The sequence below is a fragment of the Knufia obscura genome, assembly GCF_036327395.1.
Source record: "Knufia obscura strain CCFEE 5817 isolate CBS 148926 chromosome Unknown scaffold_7, whole genome shotgun sequence".
In the NCBI taxonomy this organism is placed as follows: Eukaryota; Fungi; Ascomycota; class Eurotiomycetes; order Chaetothyriales; family Trichomeriaceae; genus Knufia; species Knufia obscura.
In genome coordinates this window covers 613,381-640,216 of record NW_027042693.1, presented here as the reverse complement: position 1 = coordinate 640,216, position 26,836 = coordinate 613,381, and the positions used below count along the sequence as shown (strand labels likewise).

General features: G+C 51.5%; 12 protein-coding genes across 12 annotated transcripts; 5 read left to right on the top strand and 7 right to left on the bottom strand.

Annotated features, from left to right (window-relative positions):
• Window positions 1–405: 405 nt before the first annotated feature.
• PMZ80_006431 (uncharacterized protein) lies at window positions 406–2,058 on the bottom strand (the record flags this gene model as incomplete). Its single annotated transcript, XM_064874844.1, has 1 exon — window positions 406–2,058. One exon carries the CDS (start codon window positions 2,056–2,058, stop codon window positions 406–408), a length of 1,653 nt encoding a protein of 550 aa, XP_064729244.1.
• Window positions 2,059–2,401: 343 nt separating this feature from the next.
• On the top strand, window positions 2,402–3,994 carry LAP4 (vacuolar aminopeptidase 1; the record flags this gene model as incomplete). Its single annotated transcript, XM_064874843.1, has 1 exon — window positions 2,402–3,994. One exon carries the CDS (start codon window positions 2,402–2,404, stop codon window positions 3,992–3,994), a length of 1,593 nt encoding a protein of 530 aa, XP_064729243.1.
• A 129-nt stretch (window positions 3,995–4,123) lies between these two features.
• Window positions 4,124–5,517, bottom strand: PMZ80_006429 (uncharacterized protein; the record flags this gene model as incomplete). Its single annotated transcript, XM_064874842.1, has 5 exons — window positions 4,124–4,788; window positions 4,880–5,059; window positions 5,151–5,277; window positions 5,330–5,410; window positions 5,485–5,517. 5 exons carry the CDS (start codon window positions 5,515–5,517, stop codon window positions 4,124–4,126), a joined length of 1,086 nt encoding a protein of 361 aa, XP_064729242.1.
• A 425-nt stretch (window positions 5,518–5,942) lies between these two features.
• On the bottom strand, window positions 5,943–6,644 carry PMZ80_006428 (uncharacterized protein; the record flags this gene model as incomplete). Its single annotated transcript, XM_064874841.1, has 1 exon — window positions 5,943–6,644. The coding sequence occupies one exon, from the start codon at window positions 6,642–6,644 to the stop codon at window positions 5,943–5,945; it is 702 nt and encodes a 233-aa protein (XP_064729241.1).
• A 1,373-nt stretch (window positions 6,645–8,017) lies between these two features.
• Window positions 8,018–10,123, bottom strand: PMZ80_006427 (uncharacterized protein; the record flags this gene model as incomplete). Its single annotated transcript, XM_064874840.1, has 1 exon — window positions 8,018–10,123. The coding sequence occupies one exon, from the start codon at window positions 10,121–10,123 to the stop codon at window positions 8,018–8,020; it is 2,106 nt and encodes a 701-aa protein (XP_064729240.1).
• Window positions 10,124–10,888: 765 nt separating this feature from the next.
• PMZ80_006426 (uncharacterized protein) lies at window positions 10,889–12,833 on the top strand (the record flags this gene model as incomplete). The annotated part of the gene is made up of 3 exons (XM_064874839.1): window positions 10,889–10,990; window positions 11,037–11,142; window positions 11,188–12,833. 3 exons carry the CDS (start codon window positions 10,889–10,891, stop codon window positions 12,831–12,833), a joined length of 1,854 nt encoding a protein of 617 aa, XP_064729239.1.
• Window positions 12,834–13,197: 364 nt separating this feature from the next.
• Window positions 13,198–14,230, bottom strand: PMZ80_006425 (uncharacterized protein; the record flags this gene model as incomplete). Its single annotated transcript, XM_064874838.1, has 2 exons — window positions 13,198–14,148; window positions 14,201–14,230. 2 exons carry the CDS (start codon window positions 14,228–14,230, stop codon window positions 13,198–13,200), a joined length of 981 nt encoding a protein of 326 aa, XP_064729238.1.
• Window positions 14,231–15,500: 1,270 nt separating this feature from the next.
• On the top strand, window positions 15,501–16,434 carry PMZ80_006424 (uncharacterized protein; the record flags this gene model as incomplete). The annotated part of the gene is made up of 2 exons (XM_064874837.1): window positions 15,501–15,592; window positions 15,645–16,434. 2 exons carry the CDS (start codon window positions 15,501–15,503, stop codon window positions 16,432–16,434), a joined length of 882 nt encoding a protein of 293 aa, XP_064729237.1.
• A 605-nt stretch (window positions 16,435–17,039) lies between these two features.
• PMZ80_006423 (uncharacterized protein) lies at window positions 17,040–17,501 on the bottom strand (the record flags this gene model as incomplete). Its single annotated transcript, XM_064874836.1, has 1 exon — window positions 17,040–17,501. The coding sequence occupies one exon, from the start codon at window positions 17,499–17,501 to the stop codon at window positions 17,040–17,042; it is 462 nt and encodes a 153-aa protein (XP_064729236.1).
• Window positions 17,502–18,807: 1,306 nt separating this feature from the next.
• SHP1 (protein phosphatase regulator) lies at window positions 18,808–20,084 on the bottom strand (the record flags this gene model as incomplete). The annotated part of the gene is made up of 2 exons (XM_064874835.1): window positions 18,808–19,965; window positions 20,022–20,084. 2 exons carry the CDS (start codon window positions 20,082–20,084, stop codon window positions 18,808–18,810), a joined length of 1,221 nt encoding a protein of 406 aa, XP_064729235.1.
• Window positions 20,085–20,499: 415 nt separating this feature from the next.
• On the top strand, window positions 20,500–24,738 carry GSY1 (glycogen synthase; the record flags this gene model as incomplete). The annotated part of the gene is made up of 6 exons (XM_064874834.1): window positions 20,500–20,622; window positions 20,671–21,590; window positions 22,533–22,578; window positions 22,627–22,968; window positions 23,018–24,576; window positions 24,627–24,738. The coding sequence occupies 6 exons, from the start codon at window positions 20,500–20,502 to the stop codon at window positions 24,736–24,738; spliced, it is 3,102 nt and encodes a 1,033-aa protein (XP_064729234.1).
• Window positions 24,739–25,185: 447 nt separating this feature from the next.
• PMZ80_006420 (uncharacterized protein) lies at window positions 25,186–26,811 on the top strand (the record flags this gene model as incomplete). The annotated part of the gene is made up of 2 exons (XM_064874833.1): window positions 25,186–25,269; window positions 25,315–26,811. 2 exons carry the CDS (start codon window positions 25,186–25,188, stop codon window positions 26,809–26,811), a joined length of 1,581 nt encoding a protein of 526 aa, XP_064729233.1.
• Between the last annotated feature and the right edge of the window lie 25 nt (window positions 26,812–26,836).

Genomic DNA, 26,836 nt, shown 5'->3' with positions numbered 1-26,836 from the left:
GTGAGGCGTTCGATGGCAGTCTAGGCTCTGGTCGGCGAAGTCCGGGTACTACGAGCGCCAAAAGGACAAGTCCGAGTGTCGAACTTAGGGGTGGCGCAACGATCATCGGTAGCGTCCTCCTGGACGAGCAGGGTGGTCGCGGACACCATTATTGACGAGGACAAATTTGGTCAATTTGCAGCTTGTCTTGAGGCCAGGACCGTATCCAGCAAGCTCTGTACATAATTACCTGGTATCTTCAGAAGTGATAATAGTCATATAAAGTGGTCAGGTCCATTCTATACCAGCGGAATAAAATCGTTACCCTACACAAACGGCGCAGACGTAGGGGCTACAACGTCATGGGAGCTGATGTGCACAATCTTCCACGTCGGACGAAAATGCTTTTCTATGACAATGGATGATCTAGCAGCCACTCTCCTGCAAAACGGTCTTCCATTTGTGATCTGACAGCTTCAACGCAACCCTCATCTCCTCTTCCGCAGCTTTTCTCAGTTCCTCACCTGAAACATCTTCTTTCTTGCTGTTGAGCTGTTCGACCTGCTTCTCCCGCTTCTCAACCAAGACTAATAGGTCTTTGGCTGCGGTGCCTTCAAGTCTCCTCCTCAGGTCTGCGCAGATTCTGTCTCGCCAACATGTCAAACCACTTTTGCTGAAACCTAGAGTCGATGCATGGCGTATCCTTTCTACCACCTTGTCATTGGTAGTTCCAGGCGGAGTTGAAGTTCCCAAGAGAGCGTCGAATATGTCAAGGAGAAGAAAGATTGTGTAGGTATTGGTTGGATTGTGCCGACTGTTGAAGCGTTGTGGATTGACGAGGAAGTAGATCCGAAGCGCGTTGACCAAAGCTTCACCGTATGCCTGAGCTTTTAACCCTTCCAGAACCAGTGCCATGGCCATCTCAGGGAAATCGCCGGACGTGTAGAGAACCGGATAATCGAGAAACTGCTCTGATTTGTTCATGGCGGCTGTAGCCTTCTGAAGTTCGGAAGACTTGGGCTTGATCCGAGAGATGTGGCGCTGTACGTCTTTTGTCCACTGCTCGAATCGAGTTGGCAGATTAGGATGTTCGCTAGCTAAATCTGCAATAGCTTTAGTATCAGATTGACATTTATGACAATTGCAGTCGAAGAGATACTCCTCCATTAGCTTTGCCTTCCTGGCCTTCACCGACACCGTAGGAACGACGTAGCAATTTAATAACTCTTCGCCCGCTTGGATGTCTCTCAGAGGAATGAGTTGTACGAAAGTTTTCCTTTCGTCTTCTGAGAGCTGCTCAGACTCCATCCAGCCGGTAGTCATTGTATGCTGAGGTCGATGGATAGCCAAATTGGGCTCGCAGTCATGGTTGATCTTGGCCACAAGAGGATCGAGCATGACGCCTATGCCTCCATAGACCGGAGTGGGAAGCTCGCAGGCATTAGCCCGCATGATGAAGATGAGGCGCTGAATCTTGTCAACACTCATGCTCGACCCGGCAAACATCTTGATGCCTTCTGCCATATCTGTCAGATTCGATCTGCCTCTTGCGGTCAGTGTTTCCTCGTGCGAAGCCATTGCATTTATACGATTCCACTCCTCGTCTGACAGCATATCTCGGTCTTTGAGAAGCACTGTCCGCAACACTGCCCTGAGAACGGCAGGCGGCAGGTTGTGCTGCATCTTCTTGAAAATCTTGCATTCGTACTTGTGGTAAGCATGCCATGATTTGACTTGACAGGTTCGACCGCAAAAGCGAGCAGAATGACAACCATTGCATGTTTTGAGTTCTATGGATGCATGTCCATAGCCGGGAAGGGGCAATTGGGACGATGTGACCACGAGGCAGTGGTAACACGTCGTTGGGAGATTTTCTGAATCGATTGCCATCATCGTCGGGTAACTCAACGAACATATCGGATCATTGACCGATATGGACTGTTTTGTACACACCCCTTGACCCTTTGAAAGTATCTCTTTGACCTCGAGGGTTCCAGCATACTTGTCATCTAGCGGAGGCACTTCGGCAGCCTTGCGTCTGTCAATCAGCGAGTCAAGGAGTGAGTCTATATCGTCCATATTGAGCGCGCTACTTCATGCAACTGCCAAGTACAGGCCGGTTGAGGTATGCTGGCTAGGAAGTTAGAAGAATAGTGCGTAGCTGCTACGAGCATGTCTCAACAGCAACGGAACCTGCAAATTAATCTCGTAGTTTGCAGTCTGTGCCGTCCTGGAAAGTTTGGCGGAAGCGACGTTCTCTGACACGTGATAGCGCGACACAGATCACTGGCGCTAGCTTCGATATGGATTAGAGCATGTCGGCCTTCGGGATATTGCAGCTGCAGCTCACGTCGCAACTTCCTTGATGCGTCACTGATTCGTCCTTCATATCCCATCAGACCATACCTTAGCCTGTCTGTCAATGTGCTACGCCTTCAACAACATGGTCCGCAAAACGTCCTCGGGCTTTTTCAGCTCCGCACAGGAAGGTGACCTTCCTTACCGAGTAGCTAGAGGCTACGATCGCAGGAATGTGTCCCACTCGGCCTACAGCTCTTCGCCCTCCAGGTCAACAACATCTCGAGATGACCCGCAGAAACCAATTCACAAGGAGTTCGATCCCTCCTTGTACACGATTCCCTATCTCAAGTTTATGACCGACAACCCGACCATCTTCCACGCTGTTGCTGCACTGACTAAGAAGCTAGAGAAACATGGCTACAGTTATCTCAGTGAGCGCAGTCTGTGGGACATTAAGGCAGGAGGCAAATACTACACGAAGCGAAATGACTCCTCCTTCATCGCGTTCTCGGTCGGCAAAGACTACAAAGCTGGGAACGGCATCAGCATAGTAGCCGGTCATATCGATGCCTTAACTGCGAAGCTGAAGCCTGTCAGCAAGGTGCCCAATAAGGCAGGTTACGTTCAGCTCGGCGTCGCACCTTACGCAGGTGGCATGAACAGCACATGGTGGGACCGTGATCTCGGCATTGGCGGGCGAGTTCTGGTCAAGACGGACTCCGGCAAGATTGAGACACGTCTCGTTAACCTTGGTTGGCCGATCGCACGGATTCCAACCCTTGCCCCACACTTCGGCGCTGCAGCTCAAGGCCCGTTCAACAAGGAGACGCAGATGGTGCCCATTATAGGAATTGATAATTCAGATCTGTACCCTGAACAGGCGTCGAGGAGATCCGAGTCAGAAAGCAAAATCAAGGCCGGTACCTTCGCCTCTACTCAACCTCCAAAACTCGTTGAGGCTATCTGCGGAAGCATGGGCATATCAGATTACAGCAGTATCGTGAACTGGGAGCTCGAGCTGTTTGACGTAATGCCCGCTCAGGTTGGTGGGCTAGACCACGAATTCATCTTCGCAGGTCGAATTGACGACAAGCTATGTTGTTTCGCCGCGGTTGAAGGCCTCCTCGCCTCAGAAGAGGATGAGTCAAGCGGGACAATCAAAATGGTGGGCTGCTTCGATGATGAAGAGATTGGATCTTTCTTACGGCAGGGCGCCCGAGGCAACCTCATGTCAAGCACGATTAGTCGGATAGTGGAAAGTGTTTCTGATGGTGCGGGACCGAACATGATGGGCCAAGTTCTTGCGAATTCATTTTTGGTCAGCTCGGATGTGATACATGCCGTGAACCCCAACTTCCTCAATGCATATCTGGAGAACCATTCGCCACGTCTGAATGTTGGTGTCGCGGTCTCTGCGGATCCAAATGGCAATATGACCACTGATTCGGTTTCGACTGCGCTGCTGAAGCGTGTTGCCGACAAGTGCGGAAGTGTCTTGCAGGTGTTCCAGATTCGGAACGACAGCAGGAGTGGCGGCACGATTGGACCAATGACAAGTTCGGCGTTGGGATGCAGGGCTATTGATTGTGGTATTCCGCAGTTGAGCATGCATTCCATTCGGGCTACGACCGGAAGTTTGGATCCGGGTTTGGGTACAAAGCTGTACAAGGGGTTCTTCGATTATTTTGAAGAGGTTGACAAGGAGTTTGAATGAGCTTGATGGGTTTTTGTTTGGAATATCGCCTCGGGGCCAACGCCACCCGAAGGTCTTGTATACCACGGGGAGGGGTTCGACATTAGAATGAGCTTCCAAAGAACGAATGCGAAGAGACGGGGTCTTGCCCTAAGTCTTCGCCTCAATACTCTCCCCAACTCTCTCCCCCTGCATCTTAAACACAATCTTATGCACCTTCCTCGCCTCAAAATCCTTATACGCCTGCGGCGCATCCTCAAGACTCATCGTCTTCCCGCACAAGAACGCAACCTTCTTCTGCTCCCTCACTAACACCTCCAGCGCCTCCTCGAACAGACTCCGCACTGGACACCGTCCAAACGCCATAGTCACGTTCTTCCCATAACACAACAGCCCATTCAGCGGCAACTGCTCGGTGTGCACACCGATACTGCTGATCTGGCCGAACGGCCGAATCATTTCGAATCCTAGCATGAATGCGTCGGCGTGACCGACGACTTCTAGGACGACATCTGCGCCGCGCCCGCCACTTGCTGCTTTGATCTTCTCGACGGGGTTATCGTTTAGGTTTATTGGGATGGCGCCGATCTTCTCGGCTTCGGCGAGGCGTTCGGGGATCGAATCGATGGCGTAGACGGTTTTCACCATTGTTAGGGCGCATGTGATGGCGCAGATGCCGACTGGGCCGCAGCCGATGGTGACGACGGTGAATTCTTCGCGGTCACGGTCGGGGAGGTTCTTGAGGAAGCGGGAGGCGGCGAAGTAGCCGGTGGGGAAGATGTCGGCCATGAGGACGAGCATTTCTTCGGGGATGCCTGTGAAGGACTGTCAGTGGGCAACCTTGGGATAGAACCACAGTGGGCCTCTTCCGGCGGTGCTGTAGCTGGAGGAGGAGAAGAAACCTACCTTGTGGCGTCTTCACGAGCGTGGTGTCAGCCAGTGGTACCCGGACGTACTCCGCCTGCCCGCCATCGATCGTATTTGCGGGCACGGAATTTCCGAAGAGCTCGCCTTTGCTGCAGCGGGATGCTTGGCCGCGGACGCAGAAGTAGCATTCTTGGCAGGCTGTGAAGAAGGGGACGACGACTATAGAGATCACGTTAGCTGCAGCTTCAGACCATCGAAATTGGTCAGGAGGCATGAAGGAGTGAGGATGAAGGAAAGTTGGATGGCTGACCTTGATCGCCCTCCTTGAACTTGCTCACGCTTTCACCCTTCTCGACGATTGTGCCGACGAATTCATGGCCGCAGATGAAGTCAGGTGAGCATTTGAGGTGGCCGCGGTAGAAGTGGAGGTCTGAGCCCTGTTGCGGCTGGTCAGTTACCGCGTCAGGGGTGGTGTTACAGGTGACTCACGCAGAGGGCAGTTGAGGAGACTTTCAGGACTGCATCTGTTGGGTTTTGAATTTTTGGGTATGGTCTGTCTTCGACGGCGACCTATGTTGGCAGTGTTAGCATGAGTGCCTACAATGGGCCTTGGGCGGATCGGTGCGTGCTCATGGCATAAGTACCTCGAAGTTCCCTTTGAACACTACTGCTCGCATTGTGGAAGGCGGCATCGTCACGAATTCTGTGTCAGATTATTGGGAAGGCGTCGGTAGCACGTAGCAGGCTCGAATGGCAGCTAGTATCAACGCTTATGATGTTTGCAACGTTGATGAGGTTGTCCTCGGACTACCTCGCTTGTGCATTGCTTGATACTTGTACCCCGACCATGCTATGTGGAGAAGTGGGGATGGTTCGCAGCATTCCTGAATGAGGAGATATGTCGAGGTCAACCAAGCACTTATTGGACGATGCAGTTCGAGATGCGGGGATGTGGTCATATGTTGCGATTCGAGATTGTACCGAGTATTTGGTACGATTCTGATCTCGAACGATGGAAATTGAGGGTTGGTCACTGGCCCACCATTTGCTGAAAAGAACGCACAGCCTCCAGAACTTCGTTCGAGCAGATAACATTCACAACTCATGGGACAGCGTTGCCGGGCTTCCTTGCAATGATCCATGTGAAAGGCGCATCTCCTTCCGTCTCAATCGTCTCACATTCGATAATCTCAAATCCGATGTCTTCCACCACGCGCAACGTGCCTTCAGTTCCAAACCCAGCGCAGAAGGCTTTCATGCCCAGCCAATCTTCCATCACGACACCCTCCGACGCATCCTTTGTGGCGTTGAAGAGCATGTAGCCGCCTGGCTTGAGCCAACCAAAGCTCCGTTCCAGCACCAGTCGCTGACCTTCTTGAGATAGCTGGACGATGCTGTAAAACGCACAGATAGCGTTGAACGATGCACCAGGGAATGCCAAAGTGAGCATATCTGCTTCGCGAAGCTCAACATTGCCATTATCGTTATCAACCGGGACACCAGCTTCGCGGAAGTGCTTCCGCGCAAGGTCAAGCTGAGTCGATGAGATATCTCTGGCAACGACTTTGTCGACGGTCTGTGCCAGCTTTATTGTGCAGGGGACGCCGGCGCCGCAGCCAAGCTCGAGAACGTGTGATGTGGGGAGTGTATGTTGGCCGAGATATTGGAAGAGCTTCTCTAGCCAAGCGAGCCGCGGTGATGGCAGAGACAAGGTCCACTCGAGGTAGCGCTGGGCTGACATGTTGTAGCCTTCTCGCGAGAGAGCTGAGGGGGTCTCGTCTGCTCTGAGTGAATGTGTCTGCATGATGCGATCCATCAATTGATTTCTACAGTGGAGTATAGCTTGTTGATAACCGTCTCCCAAGTCTACTTGCTGATAAGTCTACTTGCTGATAGCAGAGAACACGATGCGTTGGTAGGTCTTGATTTGTGACAAGGGGTCTCTCTGTCACATAGTGCCGATGTGCAAAACGAAGTCGTATTAGCTACCGATGCAGCCGGCACGTGACAGACGTATTCGGGTGCTGAACTTCAGGTTCTGAAGAATCACATATGCTGCTGGCGTTTGCCATGTTCTCCTCGCTTCGTGGCATAGCTGCTCTTAGGGATACCCCCGACAACCTCAAGGTCTAGGCCATCGGTTCAGACGCGCAATTGATATGGAAGTGGTGATATTGTCTCAACGTCCTAGAGGTCGGTGACAGGCTCACAGACGAAGTCTTTGCTTGCCCGACTCTGAAGCCGCTATGACAGTGTTGAAGCAGCAGGAGTCGTCTGTAGCCGAAGATCGAACACAGTCAGTACATAGGAGCCGCGAACATCCGTCTTGATATACGTTACATGTAACGACCAAGTGGGCAACAACGCCTGTCATGGTAGCGTTTGCACTTCCAGGAGCAAGTGTAAAACGTTGAGTCTTCGGCAACACCCTTTTCCCAATACCATACCGACCACGTTCGAGATCGGTCCGATCCTCTCACCATCTAAATAGAGGACACCTTGTTTAGGCCTATCAGATCAACGATCCAAACCAACCACAGACATGAAGATCCAAACCCTTTTCAACGCCGCCATTGGTCTGACTGCTGTCAAGGTTCTCGCCAGCCCAGTCCAGGCAGTCAACAGCACACATGGTAGCATTGAGTAAGTCGTTATGGCTACCACGAACGCCGTGTGGTCTCCACAACTTGTGTTTCCAAAGCCACTAACACTATGCCACAGCACGGTTCAATCAAATTGTGACCCGTCCGACTGCAAGACCCTGACGTGCAGCGGCCAGAGCAAGTGTACGGGGTCGCTCGAAGCGCTTTCGAACTCGCCACGCAATGTCTTCGCCGATGTCTGCTTCAACCCTTTAGTCTGCGGTTCCCATTGTCACTGCAGGTTTCGAGACCAATCGAATTCTTGGGAGATCTATTGTATACGAATCGGCGGATACGATGACAACGCTGCCACAGCCAAGTGCAAGAAGGGTTCTCCCAATTGGAGATGTGGGTGCTGAGAACTCAGTGAATAATTTCTGCCGACGAATGGAGTCTGCATGAGAGTCCAAGAAGTCTATGAGGTCAGGGAGCGTGAAGGAGCTGTAGTGATCGCAGGTGCGGACCAACAGCGTTACGGGGTCGTCCAACACTAATCGTCTTTCGACACGAAAGCATCCACGGAGCCACACGCATATCAGCCTTGGCCTTTCTTGATGCCCACCACAACCATATTCCTGGGAGACTGTTTGTAATCAAAGACTGCTTCAATCCAAGCATCTTCCACCTCTTCCTGCTCTTGTAGCCAAAGCCACCGATCCACGAGTATCGTGCTTTCGACGACACCCGCACTAAATGCCATCAAGCTCCAGATGATACTGAGATGCTTCTTGGCGTACGCATAGTCTTGCTTGTATAGCTTGATTAGTTGGTCGTCGTTCTCGAAGAGACACCTCGTCTTCTCATTGATACTCATGCCATCGACAGGGTCCTTGACAAGTTTGTCAATAGCTCCCTGAACGTAGACATGAAAATTCGCGAAACAAGCTTTCCGCAGGGACCCAATAATCAGTGGACTTCCAGTATCGTCTTTCCCAGATAGTGTGCCTCCTGCGATCTCGATGTCAGGCGTTGAGGCAGGCGTTGACATTTTAACGACGCCGAGGTCAAGCAATATCCGCTGTAACAGAGCACGATAGTAATGCCGCTTGAAGAAGTCTTCACTGTCCTTCGGACCCCAGTTCTGTGGCGCCTGAACGGCCATCATTCGGGCTGTGATGTTGAGGCGAACCCCTTTTCCTGTAATGTCGATCTCTTGCATCTCTCCATTGAGATTGTAGTACTTTCTGCTTTCCTTTGGTGGGCGACCCGTAGATATGTCATCATCTGGCCTGACCCTGACAGGATAGGTGAAATCCTCAAGTGTCTTGCTCATTGGGAAGCCATGAGGATCAAATGCTGTGCTTGTGGCTTCGAGACGCGGGTGATTCGAGCGGAGATTTGGCAGCTTGAAAGTGGGTGGTCCGAGTCTTTCGGTCAGGAGATTGTAGCAGCAGCCAATCACTGCCACCGCTCGCACAGAAGGGTTGAGTGTCACTGCGCGAAGACCATGATGTGTGAGATTGCCGCAAGAATGGATAGAGACCACTATTGATGGTGGAGATGATGGGCCGAGGATGTCGGTCAGGTCGCCTGAAGAAAGCGCTTTCTCAACATAGAGAATTGAGCCTGGTATCGAGGTCTGATCTTGGGACTTGGCACCCGCGCCGTCAGTACCGTTATCTTGAGCATTCGGACTCTGCGCTAAAGACTCCACCATGTGGTTCTGAACCACTTCCTTGGCATTCTGCGCTGCTGCTGCTACTGAAACAACCCCGTTCTCTTCTACGGACAACATGGGCAGCCGGTCCTCTATGTCCCTCATCTCAGCTTCCGAGATCTCAATCTGACCTGTAGCACCTGAAGTCGGCGTTGGAGATGATGATTTTTTACCCTTGCTCGCCTCCCACTGTACCTTCCATTCCTTCTTGTTGATCATCTTCTTCTGTTTCTTTGCAAGCTTCGCACTGACATCCATACCTTTTGCGCCTTCGACGTTGTGATGCCTCTGCTCGATCGCAATGACTCTGTCGTTATATGGTGGACATGCTAGGGTGCGACCAAGATAGTTCTGGCCTGAGCCGAAGTCAATTATGGTAGGAGCTTCCTCCGGATTATGCTGGATATGGTGTCCTTCGGCATGACCGTTTGTTGTCCCGTTCAGCTGCTCGCCGTTTCGCGATCTTCGAGCTGCAAGGTGCTGAGACAGATTGTCTACAAAGCCAGCGAATTGCCCTACCTCGTGGATCTTTTTGGGTCTCATACCCACCGCAACATGTCTCGGTAGTGCTTCAAGGTCGTGCTTTGGCCTTCTGGATGAGAAGTCTCGTCTGAGACTATGGCGCCGTATCGTGTCCACATAATCGATGAGAGATTTTGGCGGCGCAGCATAGCCTCTCCATATCGACGCACTGCCCCAACCGGGTCGAAACTGCTTCAGATCTTCTCGAAGCAGAAGGTCAAGGACGTCTTCAATCTCGACCTCCTCGAACCAAACCCTCCACTCCTCCGGTAAAACCCACGAGTAGAGGTCCGGCTTCCTGGTCAAGAAGTCCAGAACATGTACGCCGCCACAGAGATTGCGGAAGAGCTCTGATGTCGACACGAAGGCGAGGAGAGACTCGACGTACTCCTCTGATGACCGCCAAGATGGATCTATGGGTAGAGGCTGCTCTGGCCTTACCTTGAAAGTAGAGTCCGACATCTTGACGAGCTCGAAAGGTTGTTGGAAGATGCCAGATGTGTAATTCACGTGTCATCCAGTAATCTCCGATCTGTGCTTGCTAGCACTTCCATTGAGGTATCACGTGTGGTCTTCTTGTGGCTATGAGAGAGCGCAGAGCGACAAACGACTCCAAGTAAGCACGTCAGTTCTCAACACCGACGTGCTCCTGCCTCGACATTCTCAGAGACAAAAATCTCCTGAGCTTGACCAAATCATGCTGGTTGGATTTTAATTTTGTTTGTCGGGACTTGTGCCTTGATGCCTAGCGCAGAGCTTGTTGATGCCTCAGGCACATAGTCGTCTGGGGTAAGGGGTCTAGCATCTCGAGGTCCAACTTGCCGTCTTGTTGTCCGCTCGGTCTGACTTTCCATACAACAAGTGCCATCTATCGCGTCTCCCCAGACATCTCCATCAGTAGCGCACAGGGAATGAATGTCGAGCACTCCGCCGTGAAGAGCTGTGGCTTGCGGCGTGTCGGACGATCTATGCCAAATTCAGTCGATAAACAGGTCATACAACATTCCCGTCGACAACGTCATGGTTCGGATATGCGGCCAACGTGCTGCTATCAACAATGAATCGATACCGACTGACCAGGTTCGAGAAAAGCTTCGCCCGGTATAGGTGCTGCTGAGGCCGGAGGCTGATCGACAGGGCATCCTTCTTATGTCGTTTTCTGTGCAGCTTCTTTGGCGGCAAGCTCTCCTTTCACAGCATTGATCGGTAACGGCGCCTTCAGCAGCGATGCGTATCGGCATGTTAGCAACGGTTCTATGGGCCACTCTTACGGCCTGCCAAAATGTCACATATGATTATGTGATTGCGGGAGCAGGTACAGCGGGATTGGTATGGTGTGAAGACCTGATCTTAAACTCGACACTGACATGGCCAGCTGCTAGCAGTAGTGCTTTCAGAGAACCCAGACGTCTCAGTCATGGTCCTCGAAGCTGGGAACGACGCTCGCCACCAATCGAATGTCACAGATCCGGAGCGAAGGGGTACGATTGCCATTGACTCGCTCGGTCCATCACTAACTTGACCAGGCACAATACAACACACACAGTATGATTGGGGGCTCGAATCAACGTTACAGCCATATCTATACGCCAATGGTACAGGGGGATCGCAGTACGTTCCTCGAGGCAAGACAATCGGCGGCACAAGCGCAATGAACTGGATGATCCACAATGAAAACTCTCGAATCCAGCTCGACATCTGGGAGAGTCTGCTCAACCTGACCGGCTGGAACTGGACTTCTATGTCAACAGCCTTCAGAGAGTCCGAGACCATGTTTGGGCCGCCAGCAGCTGAAGCAGAGGATTTGCCTTACAACGCCTCTTTTCATGGCGGAGCAGGCCCAATTTGCTCGATCTTCCAAAGAAGCGTCTACACTTTCTTCTCAAATTGCGTCCAACCCTCCCTCGTCAACGCAGGCTACGAAACACCTCACGACGGCAACAACGGAAACGCAAATGGTCCCAACTTCCTCCCCTTCGCAGTCTGTCCACAGAACTACACCCGCTCCTACTCCGGCTCAGCCTACACCGCCATCGAACCACGACCAAACCTGCATATCCTAGAAAGTGCCCACGTGTCCCGCATAACCTGGAACTCCACCCAAACCCCCCTCACAGCTTCAGGCCTCGAATACATCGACACTGCAGCAGGAAACGCCACATCCACCGTCCACGCCCGCGAAATCATCCTAAGCGCCGGCATAGTCTACTCCCCCCAAATCCTCCAACTCAGCGGCATCGGCGACCCATTCGTCCTCTCCGCAGCAGGCGTAGACACACTGCTCAACCTCTCCAGCGTCGGGACCTCCCTCCGCGACCCCCCAATGACAAACTACTGGCCCATCTCCTTCCAACTCAACGAAACAGCCGCAGCATCCGCAAACCTAACAGGAAACGAATACATTCAGAACCTCATCGACTTAGAACCCGCCTCCCAAATGCTCAGTCCAGAAGACTACGAAATGGCAAGCACATGGCTGAACTCCACATCCTCCATCCCAGGTCTAGCCGACGCGCAATTCGCGGTCTTCAAACACCTCTGGTTCACGGAGCAGCCGCTCATAGAAATGGCGTGGCAGTATACAGTCGCGAATGTGACGCCGTATAATCTGATCCCGTTGAGTCAGGGGACGGTTCATATCAATAGTAGCGATCCACTTCATCCGCCGGCTATCGATCCGAATTATAACTCTGTGAACGTGACGCTTAATGGGACGGAGGTGCAGTGGGATATGTGGTTTTTGGCTAAGGCGTCGCAGTATTATGTTACACGGCTTGCGACGACGGAGCCGATGGCTAGTATGATCACTGGTACGATGCCGGACTATCGTCTGTCGTTTGAGGAGTGGTATGATGCAATTTTCGAGTGGACTGGTTCAAGTCAGCATCTGACGGGCGGAAACCCGATGTTACCGCGGGAGGCGGGCGGAGTGGTCGATACGGAGCTGTTGGTTTACGGAACCAAGAATGTGAGGGTTGTGGATGGGAGTGTTTTCCCTTATCAGCCGAGTGCGCATCCGATGGGGGTTACGTATGCGTTGGCTGTGAGGGCGGCGAGGATCTTGCAGGGAATGCCTTGCGGTGGAGGGTTGACGATGACTGAGCAGTTGCCTGCGAGTAATGTGTCGGCTAGTGCGACTGCGATGTTTCCGATGAATAGTCGGGCTGTTTGAGGAGAGTCGGATTAGATGGTGCTTGAATTGATACCTGGTTCACAGTACACGATGTAGATCTCTAGCCATCTCTACGATTGTGGATACGTCCTCTCGTATCTGACATCTCCTCGGCGACGGCGTTGTCTGGCTTACGCAAATCGCATAACCAGTGTCGGGTGTAAGGTCAGACTATGAATGCTCTTGCCGCGGCCGCAAGTCTTCGCAGTGACAATAGAGCATATGCGAGTCAAAGGTCCTCGAACGTCAGAAAAGCCACGCGGTATGAAGACATGTCTTTGTTAGCATGGATAGGGGAAACACGCTTGCTAGTGACCAGTCGTCACGGAATCAACTGAATAAAGTGGCCCACAGGCCTCAACCATCAACTGGGCCCGAATCGCCCATACTCCCCTGGCTTCTCCTGTGGGAAACTCACAACGAAAGCCTCAAACGGCGTGCTCCTCGCAGTCCTCTTACCTGTCGTTTCATTGAACTCATACAGCTCAGGCTCAAACGCTTGAACCTTTGCCCACCCCTCTATCAATCGTCTCAGGTAGCAGCTAACAGCAGCAGGCGTCAGATACTTCTCCGCAAAGACCTGATGGCTCCTTCTCGCAATTTCTTCCGCTTCCTGCGGATGGCCGGCGAAGTACTCCATCTTTTCTTCCAAGTTGGACCAGTCTCTTTCCACTTCAATGAAATTCTGCTCCGGCCCGCTCGAACGCAACAAGTGTGTTACGAACTCAGCATACTCAAGCTTGTGGCTGACTGTAACACTGTTGCACAACTGGAGGAACTTGAAGCGGCCGGAATATGATGTTCCCTCTGTTTGCAAGACATATTGATATTTGCAGTGCTCGTCCAGGCTGAGGAAGTGCTTCTCGTCTTCGCCGATCGTGACGGTCTCCACGTCAGCCCACGGCTTGTCTCTTGTTACCTCGATGAGCTTCTCCCGGATCTCAGGCGCATAATGTGGCGTCCCACGCCAGACTGCCTTCGGCGATTTCTCCATCCATGGAGTTGATGCGTCAATAACATTGATGGCTCGCGCAAGGCTGTTGAAGCTGGGTATGCCAATCGCCCACCAAGACCAGTAGCCATAGTCAGGTATCAGCCAGACATTGTCTTCGCTCTCTGTGCGTGTGAACCCCCATGTGACACCATGTGTGCTTCGTGTAGGCAAGTCATCATAGCTGAGAGGAAATTCGATGTTGGGTAGAGGTTCTGGGCTCGAGAATATTGCGCGCTGAATTAAGCTAAGTGTTGCTACTATGCGCTCGCGACCGTTGGAGACATAGCATTCGAGGTGATCTCCAAGATCTGTGATATAGAGCTAGAATAAGGTATAAGCAAGTGTTACACCTGAGTGTTGGACATTGTCTTACCTCGTTCTCGTAGATAAGTAATTGCAACATGCACCTACCCGGCGCTATCTGCACTTCATCATAGCTGATTAGCTTTCTGCCGCGCTCACGCTGACTGACAGCTATATCAACACGATCGTACAATCCAGGAAAAGAAGCACTGCACTGTGATCGTGAAAGTGAGTGAACATTCGCGTGTTTCGCAGGAACAAAAGTCCACTTTTTGAGGTCCGAAGCGATGGATCCGGCGCCAGGATCTTCGGAAGGCGCACCCGGGAAGAACACAAACCTAGCAAACAGTACAAGGGTTATGAGACAGCCCGCAAGAACGACCTGCGCTCTTGATACCATGCTGGCAAAGTGCGATATTGATTTTGACAATAGCAAGGAGCATGATAATCGAGGAATTCCAATCATCCGCTGTTTGTACAGTAAGATCTGTTTGAGCATCAATGGTTTCAGATAGCCGCCGGCTACCTATGCTAACAAAGCGGACTTTTGCCAACTCGATTAGCGACTGGTGAGTGGATATCCTCTGACTCGCAGAGCGCTTCTTCAAGTTGGACGAACAGGTGGATACGGCCTCCCATCAAGGGGTAAGTCCACACCTTCAAGCAGAATTCTACTCTTGCTCAAGCGAGCGCGACCTTCGTGTTATCAACGAGCATTGCATACCTACCCAGATGCGGTCATTTGGCAATTGCTTCGACAGCCTGTTTTGTCCCAACTGCTGAGCGATCAAAGACTGCAGTCAATACTGGGAGGTGAATATTGCAAACAGTGTTGCTCCGGGCCTAGCCATATTGCTGGTCGCCCTAACGCTATATTGGACATGTACCGCGCGTGTACTATGCGATGAGCATTGGCCGCGATGGCTAGTTGATACTGTTTGAACCGTTCGAAATGTGGCTGCGCCAGATACGCCGCCTCTCTTGCTCTGGACTTCCTGGTGAGACATCTGTAGGTCTCATGCTGAGGTGCTAGCTGCCTCCGAAATAGCATGTGAGCCGCATTTGTGGCTTGATGAGTGTCCGCAATGCTCTTGCGGTGCGGCCTTTGGTCGAGCCATGAGTACATAGGCCAGGCACTGCAATCCTTCCCTCTTTCCAGCATTGCTTCACAGTCCTCACTTGCCAACTGACCCTCATTCTCCTTGCATCTCTCAATGCCCCGTGCAGAACAGCTTTCGACCATGGCGTACCTTGCGCTTCTCTTGTTATTCTCTCAGCTCTCAAGGTGCCAATTGCAAGCCCCTGAGACCATACCTTCGCCGACCTTCTTCATTAGCTTGACGTCGGTATGTCGCTTCGATAACATCGAGATGAACCCGGATACGAGCTTTGTAACAAAGGGCAGCCTATGCGCATATGCAGAGGAGGCAGGTGTGATGTACTCCTGCCCGGCAGGAGATCCGTGAGTGAAACCAGCAAGAACTATGGGTCCTGTTGCTCACAAAATTTTGCAGATACTGCTGGAACCAAGGCGGACCATGCAGTGGAGGCAGCGACATAGAGGCGGGACCGAACGAGACTGCCTGCAGTGACATTGGATCAGGAACTGTCAACTGGTGCTGCAACAGCCAGTTTGGCAACTGCACACAAACACTATTTCAACAGAATAATTGCTGGAGCTGGTTCGACAACCCGAATCGAAACGTGAACATACCCGCTGCTTCTGCTTCTGCATCGTCTGTTATGCAGATGGCTGTTTCGCAGCCAACAGTCACGAACATCGTTGTCCAAGCATTAGCTGGTGGTGGCTGGGTACCTTCAGCTGTTTCGACGACGCCTTCCGCAAGTGAGAGTACCGCAACTGCGCTCAGCACGGAAAGTACATCTACGGATGTCAACCAACCGTCAACATCAACGACAGACTCGGCGCCCACTAGTGCTGCAACAACATCTTCCAGCATTCAAGCATCTCCATTGTCAGCCGGTGCCATAGCTGGTATAGTGGTTGGCGCCGCTGTTGCAGCTTGCATATCAACGATTCTATTCTTTCAGTGGCGACGTCGCCAGCAGAACAAGAGATCACAAGCAGCCAACTTAGCACCTGTCGAGCGCAGCGGAGACTTCGCTCCACCCTCAGTCGACCACAATAGCAGCTTCATAGGCCAAACATCAGAGCTGTCATCCGATCAGGGACCCAGCATCTCGGACGGGAAACTAATGCATACCATGGAACTCGATGGGGCAGCTGTGCCAAAGCCAGCTTTCGAGAAGGGATGCCGAGACTCTCGCCAGTCAAGATGGTGATCTTGTGATAATACAACATTGATGTAGATAGAGAGGAAGTGCACTGTGTTCGTCAGACATAATGTTACCGCTTGTGTTTGTGCTCTTCCTCCTCAACAAACTCAGTCGTAATGACTTGGCCACGCCATCCATCATTCTACCGACCAGGAACACCGCGCTTTGGGTAGTACCACTACCATTTATCTCTGCCTGAGTAGATGGCGGGAACGCTTCATCATTCCAGGCTGATTAACGGACCCAATGACCTCCAACCCACCAAATCCATGATCTCTCTTCTCAGCTGCTTTGTCAGATCACTTCGATTGCTGCTGAACAAACGCGGGCTGTTGGGACATTCAAACGGGATGCAAACCCAGCGTCGCGAGGGAGACTGGTCGACATTGCCGAAGACTTGAAAAGTTGAAGGGTTGCCGAGCGGTTGAATGGTTTCGAAGGTTTGGCAGAGGTGAGGTCTTTGCCCTTGGACGCTGCTGGTGACTGTTGCTCTTGTGGCGGTTTGCTTCTGTGGTTTGGGCAGTGCATCAGCTGGTGGCTGTGAACGCGAGCTTGACGAAGGGTGGTCTGGGTCGTGATCGTGCCGTCCGGAGTCTTGCAGTGGTCTAACACTAATTGTTCGATGTGTCCTCCTTCAGCAGAAGCACCTTACTTCCGTCCGGCTTTGTGTGTAGCTTTGCGATGCCCAGTGTCACTCTCACTATTTCCTGACGTTTGTCTTTTGGGAGTGGTGGAAACTTCCGTACAAACTCGGCGATTGTAAGGCCTGCCGGCATGGCGTCCTTGATAACTCTGCTGATATCCTCCAAGGTAGGCATCGTGATGGGCGGCACATTTTGTGGTTGACTTGATTGCGTGGGAGTGTCACGAATTGATATCTGTAATGGAGGTCGTAACTTCATCGCTGTCACCCGAAAGCCTATCGCAATGCCAACTTCAATCATCATCTGCATTGCAGTACGCTGAGCGTGGTCTCCGCTGTCTCCGAAGAGATCGCAGATAACCTTCTTGTGCAAATCCCGATCAATGGTTTCCGGGACTGAAGGGTGAGACCCTGTGTTCTCGGACCACATGGTCCACATGGGATAATGTCTTCGAAGTTGCTCGTACAAGGCAAAGCTCGACCTGTTGGATAAGAGCTGACAGGCGTCTACGATCGTCTGTTCTGTGACATAGCACTCTTGGTTGTCAACTCTCCAAATTTTGCGGCAGGCACTTTTTGAACCAGGGTCCGACATGGTGCAGTCAATTGATTCAGCCTTCCGGGTAGATGAGTTGAACCATGGATGTATGGGACAGATGATATACTGAGAGGTGGTTAGCAAGCTTTCTGTCTATGACAATTTGTGCAGGAATGTGCTTGACAAGCATAATTTCCATCAGATGTGATCGCTAATCAGGTCGTGTTAGATCGCTGTTGTTCGCTGGTGAAAGGTTCAGAACGCTGTATGCTTCTAGGTGTTATGTATGCTCGAGTCAGATACCATGCTCCCTGAATTCTTGTCCACGTCCAGCTACGATATAAAAATTCAGGTAACCTTTTGAAAGATGTAATTCGTTGCTGCTTCCGGTGCTGGGACGCAGGCTCTCGCGGAACACAGAGTTCAGATAGGAGCTGACGTCTACATATCGAGGAAGTCATTTCGTGGTGTTACCGCTCCTCAACTTGAGCGGAAGCCTGTCCGAAGCTCAGGCTCGCGTTGGCCGAGAGGGCTTGAACTGTTTTGTTAGCTCTGCACCAGCCATAATCTCCTCCACCTCGCGGGCAGGAGGCCCATGATTTTCCGTGAGATGCTTCTTAATCATATTCAGATACTTCAGATTAACTTTCCTCAAACCTGCTCCATCTACTTGTCCGGGCTTGACGGAGTGGTACCAATTCAAGGATGTGCTTGAACGGCGCCTGAAGCGCCTGAAACGCTGTCAGGCGTCGTCGTGATTCATAAAGCGGTGACAGTGCCGATGCGACACGAGGAGGGTACTGGCTTCATCCAGGATCGCGACAATGCGTACCATGGCGAGCTCGAATTTGATAGCAGTCACCAGAGTCACCTTGCAACATAACTGTGGTTGCTAGGTTTCGCTATCAGGAGAACGGATAGCAATAATATTAGGGAAGTCGAGGATAATGATCGTCAGAATGATAGCAAATGGTATCTTAATGTCGCCAAGGCTTGCCTGGTTACTAAGCACAACGGAAGACAGAGGGAGAATGTGAGCTTGAACGGCTTGTGGACGAAAGATGAATGTACTCCTCTTTGAGAGAACGAGGCTCCTCTTTGCTCAACCAGACAAGAAAGCTCTATGTTCATGGTCCACCGAGTCTAAGTATCGGTCCACGCGCTCCCTGCGCCCAACGCATGTATGCCTGCTAATAGTCTATGTATACTTTTGCACAATAGCACCACCTCGCTTGAACTCGGCAATATCTCCCAGCACTTGTGACTGATCTGTGAACTCCTTGGTTGGGAAAGTGGTCTGAAGAACAAAACTTCTTGTGCCGGTTTCAGCCCGTCGTACAAAGTCGTAGACATCACCAATTGTCTGATCAGTGTTGAATCTGCTGGTCATTCGGGTCCCTGTGCCTAAGCTGATTCTTAGAGTGACTGTGGGTTTGGACTCGTCAACTTGAGTTGTTGGAGGCTGGGCCGCGGCGCTCGCTGACGTTGCAGGAACATCCTGTGCGAACGAGCCGGGCATGGGCGAAGAGGTGGAGGCACCTGGTGTAGGGCTTCCTAATCTGTTGCCTTGACCAGTGAAAGGCTTGTATGCAGATTTGGGCTTGACATAGTTCTCTTCATGCGGTACGACCTGCACGTCGACTTCTTGACCATGGTCAACATTCATAATGTGTAATGGTGCCCTGCCGCTTCTGATCTGCTGCAGAATCTGGGCATTTGCTGGGTCGTCGAATCTGAAGAGGTCACCGTCATCCACACTGAAGCCGTCCTGCCAGAAATGTAACATTCTCTTGACTCGTTCAGCGGGTTGTGTCTGGGGTTCGCCAGGAATCTCTTGTGAAGGTGCATCGTCCCCACCAAGTGTTCGTGCACTGCCAGTAAAGTATGACTTCTTCTGAGGCTCTTCATCTGCGATCTCCTTGCCACCTCTCCGTGCCTTCTCGATGATCTTCTTCTTCAGGTCTTCGCTGCCTTTGTTCTGGTCTGGGTTCTGAACAGCCAAACCTGATTTATCGCCGCCCGCATACAGGTTCTGAGCATCGTCGTCGGTGTCTGAGTCGTCTTTGGCGGCTGAGCTGACATCGCCTAATGTGGCGAACTTCTTCCTCGGTGCTGCCGACTTCTTTGGTTTTGATGATGACGGAGCAGCAGCTGGGACTGGTTGACTTGTCGAGGGACCATCACCTAGTCGGTACCCGCCTCCTGGTGCTTGTGATGTCTGCTGTGTCTCTGGTTCTGGCTCTGGTTCATCATCGTCTTGATAATCTGGATCATTGTCTGAGTCGTTCTGTCGAGCGTAGTGGTCTTCAACTGCCAGTTCTAGGTTCCAATCGAAGGCTTCGAGAAGTTGTCGGGCCTAACAAAGTCAGTATTGTTGGATTTCATATATACTATGGAAGAGTTGTGGTGTACCTTTACTGCAGATTCGCCAGTGATGCCACTGTACTGCGCAATCAACTCGTCTTCTCTCGCCATGGTTGCTGCCACGAATGTAGAATATTGCGGGGATTGTCAGCGAAGATATGGTATGACTTCCTGAGATCAAGAAAGTTCTGGTAGAGAGGAAGATCCTAAATAATTCCGAGATGAGACGACAGGCATTCACAATGGTCCTAACATCAGTTCGATATAGTTGGTGACACCTTTCGACGCTTTTCGGCGCTGGCAGGCAAATCGCAGACAGTGTTTCGTCATCTCTGGCGGTCGCCTTCCGCCTAAGCTCGTCTGCACGCGTTTCCTTGGCAGGCACGACTTGCCCCGCGACAGCCCGCAGGCCACTCGGACCAATCCCGTGCCGCTGCGATTTGGAGAGTCAACAAAAAGTTCAAGGCAAATTGCAAGTCGGTGAGAGCGCAGTTTGTCTTCGGTTCCTCGCCTTATCTCGACAATAATGGCTGCGCTGAAGACTTCACGTGCAGACTTCGAGTCGGTCTGGCCTTCGTTGGTCACAGACCTGCAAGAAGCTGCTAAGAAATACAACATCCCTCAAAATGCCTTGGAGTGGTTCACAAAAGTAATACGAGATTCGCTAATTACAGAGCCACGGTGCTGACGACGATAGTCTCTCGAGGCCAACACGCCTGGCGGTAAGCTCAATAGAGGTCTGTCTGTGCCAGACACCGCCATGCAAATCCTCAAGCGGCAACTGAGCCCCGAAGAACACCGCGACCTTTCCACGCTGGGATGGTTGATCGAGCTCCTCCAGGCATTCTTCCTTGTCAGCGACGACATCATGGACTCGAGCGTAACCAGGAGAGGACAGCCATGTTGGTATAGACAACCAAAGGTCGGCATGATTGCCATCAACGACGCCTTCATGCTCGAAGCCGCCATCTACCTGATCCTCAAGAAGCACTTCCGCTCCCACCCTGCATACATCGATTTTGTAGAACTATTCCACGAAGTGACGTGGCAGACCGAGTTGGGGCAGTTGTGTGACCTGATCACAGCGCCTGAGGACGATGTCAATTTGAACAACTTTGACATGAACAAGTACACTTTTATCGTGATATACAAGACAGCATACTATTCCTTCTACCTACCTGTTGCACTGGCTCTGATGTACATGCAGCTAGCCACACCAAAGAACCTGAAGCAAGCCGAGGACATCCTGATACCTATGGGCGAGTACTTTCAGATCCAGGACGATTATCTTGATGCATATGGTGATCCTGCTCATATTGGCAAGATTGGAACAGATATCAAGGATAACAAGTGTGGTTGGCTTATCAACCAAGCACTGTTGATAGCCACACCAGAGCAGCGCAAAATCTTGGATGACAACTATGGTCAGAAGGACGACGCGAAGGAAGCAAAGGTGAAGGCACTATACAAGGAGCTTGAGCTCGAGCCCAGATACCAAGCATATGAAGAGAAGAGGGTCGGCGAGATAAGACAGTTGATTGCAAACGTCGATGAGTCGGAAGGGTTGAGGAAGGAGGTCTTCGAGAGCTTCCTAGCCAAGATCTATAAGCGTAACAAGTAGCCGGCAGCTGCATGTATCGGGTGCTCTAGTGAGATCGTTGATTCTTTTCGATGTTCTTTGCAGCGGAAGTACGACCAGATCAGGGTGGAAGAAAGCATATCTCTCGTTTCATGTGACCTTGCTGTGCGATTCATAAAGTTCTCCAGACAAATCCCATGCGGGGAACTTGAGCCGCTTGATGTATTCCGGGTGGGATCTGCCATGCAAGATGCAGTATGACGAAACGTTCAGCTGCATCTTGTGCATGTGAAGCGATTGTAAGTTGCACATCATCTCATCGTTGCATGCTTGTTATCGCCTACTACGAGTAGACGCAATTGCACAGGTTGAGCAATCACTGTGTATGGGAGCAAACATATGCTTCGACCTGCGTCTAGACTCGCTGAAATTATTGCTCCCAACAAATCTCCCAGCCATTTCTGCAGGACTTTTTACAGCAGTTTAACGACCCCAAGGCTAGCTGTGTGGATTTGTGGTTCCTGGTGCACGCCAGGCACCCCACTTGCAGCTCTGGGTAGCACGCTTAACGTCGTTTGGTAGCTACCAGCTTGCGGCTCCTCAGCAAGCTTCATAACGAGTCTGCTCACAAGGCAATTTCTGCCGTTCCATACTTCTGACGTCTCACCCGCACTATTTATTGTCTTTTCGCGTTTTGCTTTTGCACACATAGTTGGCCACCGGTGCAACGGTGATACGGTCAGGAGACAGCCTCACCCTCCCTTCAATAGATTGTTGTGAGCTTGCACGTCACTTGTCACAGAGCAACTCCAAACCTAGCACACAAAGAGAAACCCCACGCGAGGAAAAACCATAACAATACCAGCAAGATGAACGGTGACCCTCCCAGAAGGGATATCAAGAGCCATAAGCTCTTTGAAATCGCGACTGAGCATGCAATCCTTTGGTCTCAGCAGATATGCGGACTAACGATCCATTAGAGTTGCGAACAGAGTCGGTGGCATTTACTCGGTGCTGAAATCAAAGGTATATTCCCAGCAAGCTCGACAGCGCAATATCTGACTGAACATGCAGGCACCGGTCACGGCCCTCGAATATGGCGACCGATACACCCTGATCGGTCCTCTCAACAAGGCCTCAGCTGCTATGGAGGTGGAAGAAATACAACCAGAGGCCGGCCCGTTATCAGATACCATGAATGCCATGCGAGAACGAGGAATCGAGCTGATGTATGGTCGGTGGCTGATTGAGGGCGCTCCAAGAGTCCTCCTCATCAACACACAAACTGGTTACCGGTGGCTGGACGAGTGGAAAGGAGATTTATGGTCTTCCGCTGGCATCCCATCGCCCGATGCTGACCACGAAACTAACGAGGCAATCGTCTTTGGCTATCTTGTTGCATGGTTTCTAGGAGAGGTGCGCATAAGCCATGGTCTGAGAAAGCAAAGAAGCTAACACGAGACAGTACATTTCCCGAGAGACAAACTCAGCAGTGATAGCCCACTTCCACGAATGGCTTGCTGGTGTCGCTCTGCCCTTAACCAAAAAGAGGCAGATGGACGTTACCACCATCTTCACAACACACGCAACCCTTCTCGGTCGATACCTCTGCGCCGGCTCGGTCGACTTTTACAACAACCTACAATACTTCGATGTAGACGCTGAAGCTGGGAAAAGAGGGATCTACCACAGATACTGCATAGAAAGAGCTGCTGCCCATGCCTGCGACGTCTTCACAACCGTCTCCCATATCACAGCCTACGAGTCGGAGCATTTACTGAAACGGAAACCCGACGGTGTTCTTCCTAACGGTCTCAACGTCAAGAAGTTCTCCGCAGTCCACGAGTTCCAGAATCTACACACCATCCAGAAGGAGAAGATCAACGATTTCGTCCGAGGCCACTTCTATGGTCATCTGGATTTCGACCTTGATAACACCCTCTACTTCTTCACCGCTGGTCGATATGAATACAGGAATAAGGGCGTGGACATGTTCATCGAATCGCTTGCTCGACTCAACCACAGGATGAAGCTTGCCGGCAGCAAAACCACCGTCGTCGCATTCATGATCATGCCCGCTCAGACACAATCTCTGTCGGTCGAATCTCTGAAAGGTCAGGCTGTCACAAAAGCTCTAGCAAATACAGTAGAGAACATTCAGACTTCTATTGGCAAGAAGCTGTTCGAGCGAGCCGTGCACTGGAAAGAAGGTGATCCAATGCCAGATGACAAGGACCTGGTCACTCCTCAAGATAAAGTCATGCTACGAAGGAGACTGTTTGCTATGAAGAGACACAACCTGCCAGCTATCGTCACGCATAACATGGTCAGTGATTCTGAAGACCCTGTCCTAAACCAGTTGCGACGAGTCCAGCTTTTCAACCAATCCTCGGATCGTGTCAAGGTCATCTTTCATCCTGAGTTTCTGAACTCGAACAACCCAGTCCTTTCTCTCGACTACGACGACTTCGTTCGAGGTACCCACCTTGGTGTTTTTGCATCCTACTATGAGCCATGGGGTTACACGCCAGCCGAATGCACGGTCATGGGTGTACCGTCCATCACCACCAACTTGTCCGGCTTCGGTTGCTACATGGAAGAGTTGATCGAAAACTCGTCAGACTATGGTATCTACATTGTCGATCGAAGATTGAAGGGTGTCGATGACTCAGTCAACCAGCTCACGGATTACATGTTCGACTTCACTACCAAGAGCAGAAGACAAAGAATCAACCAGCGGAACAGAACAGAACGACTGAGTGATCTGCTAGATTGGAAACGGATGGGCATGGAATATGTGAAAGCACGGCAGCTTGCTCTGCGGAGAGCTTACCCAGCATCATTTGACGAGGACGATGAGGATTACTCAACCATTGGTGGAACAGAACAGAAGATCTCAAGACCACTGTCTGCGCCGGGCTCACCTAGGGATCGAAGTGGTATGATGACTCCTGGTGATTTTGCTTCGCTGCAAGAGGGCAAGGAGGGGCTGAGTACCGAGGACTACATTTCGTGGAAGTTACCGTGAGTACCACTGTTCAGGATGAATTGATCACATGCTAACAATAGTACAGAGAGGAGGAAGACCCTGACGAGATTCCTTTCCAGCTTACACTCAAGAAGAAGGGCAACTCAGGAGCCAATTCGCCGGCTCCTCTGATGGGAGGTGCTAATGGTGTCTCGTGACAAAACGGTGCGCGTTACCAGATCCAAAGCTAGGATGCAGCCGAAGGAGAACGCAGGTGAAGAACAGGAGCGGCTATTGGGTATGAGGCCGGAACGATTAGGGGGATGACACGAGCAAGAAGTCAAAGCATAGGGCCTGGGCAGTAGGCTACTTGAGCATTTCTTAGCCAGATTGTGGTGATGTGCTTGTAATTTATGGAAATAGGAACGAGATGGTTTCCAATGAGCTCCAAACAGCTCGAAGCAATTGTGTCACGGCATATGTGGTTAGTGATCCTCTTCCCGTTCCGCCATTAATAATTGCTCCCAGTCTGCGCTCCCGCAAGTCGTACTCCGATTGGCCCACGGCACAGTGCGAGCAAACGCAGCAAACGTGACCTGGGACAAATGTTCATACGCAGTAGATCGAGCTCAGGCACAGTGAAGAATGCATCTCCTTGGGCTTCGATGGCATCACAGACCAGCGTGCGGCAGGCGTCGCGGGTAATACAAAGCAACAGACTCCATCTCAATCCTTCGAGGACACGCAATGTATGGCATCTGCCACGAAGAATCGTGCTCCGCTAACACTTCCAGTATTCATCGCGTTCCGTTTTCACATCGAGCCCATCATTTCGGACGAGACCTATACAGTTACCTCGACAGTATGCCGCAAGTCAAGCACGATATCTCTCGTTGTGGAACTCGAAGCCTACAACACCACCTCCAGCAGATACGCCGCAGGCAGATCTATCAATAAAAGATCCTTCGGAGTTCGACCGGACGATCAGAGCATCAGACAATGTTTCTGCTGACGCCTCGTTCGAGTCGCATCCAGCCAACTCTATCGAGCCCAAATTCATCTCGGATGCACAGCACTCCCTACTCGAACCTCATGGCACCGATGCCGCCCCAATGCCGAATCTTGAAGAAATCCCCGAAAGAATAGGCTATTTGAAACAGGTATGCGGCCTTGACTTCGGTTGGGGTCCAAGTTCCATAATGGAATGGTCACTAGAGCATATCCATATCTGGGGTGGCCTATCGTGGACAGCGTCCTGCATTATGCTCGGTGTCGCCCTCCGATCAGTCATGTTTCCGTTCCTTGTCGGTGCAGCAGACCAATCTGGTCGCATGCGGGCTATGAGCACTGCTATGGCTCCTCTCCAAGCAGGATACAGGGAAGCAGTCCGGGATCAGGACAAAGTCAAGATGTCCCAATTCCAGATGGAAATACGCGCTGTGAAGAATGAGCACGGCGTAAACTTCAAAAAGGCATTCTACCCTCTGCTCATCCAGATACCTTTTGGTTTCGGCGCATGGCGAACACTCAGCAACAGCGCTGCTCTGCCTGTTCCGGGTTTCGTCACCGAGTCCTGGCTGTGGACCTCCGATCTCTCCTTCAGCGATCCTTACTTCATCATGCCTGCCCTCAGCTCCTTGGCGATCTACATCACGTTGAGAATGAACAAGAATGCAAGAGCAGGCAGTGCCGCAGCCACAGGTCCCGATCTCATGGCCATACTAGGGAAAGCAATGCCTCTGTTAAGCTTTGTCTTTGTCAGTTTCCAGCCAGGCGCTGTACAACTTTATTTCGTTTCTTCGGCTGCCACTGGTCTTGTCACCGCATGGCTGCTTCAGAATGGAATAGTCAGGAGTTACCTTAAGCTTCCTCTCCTGCCGAATCAACAACCTGCGTCCAATGAGCCAGTCAATAGGTCAACTGAGCCAGGAGCAGCGCCTTTCATGCGCACGCGTTCTTCATGGCAGGGCAAATCGCAGTCTCAGGTCTTGGAAGCACAAGCACGGGTGATAGAGGAAGAAGAAGCAAAAGCAGCACAAGAGAACAGGTCGGGCATCGATAAAGTCGTCGATAGTGCCAAGGGACAGTGGTTAGATATAAAAAAGCATGGAAGTGGATTTATGGAGACCTTTACTGGTAAGGTGGAAGAGCGAAGGGAAGCGGAAACCAAAAGACAAAGGGAGAAATACGAGGCGCGAGTAAGGGCCAGTCTCGAAGAACAAAGAGCGGCGAGGAACAGGGACCTTGGAATCGAAGAGACGAAGAGAGAAGGTGGAAGGAGAAGGCATTGAGCGCTAGGAGAAGCTGGGCTTTGAA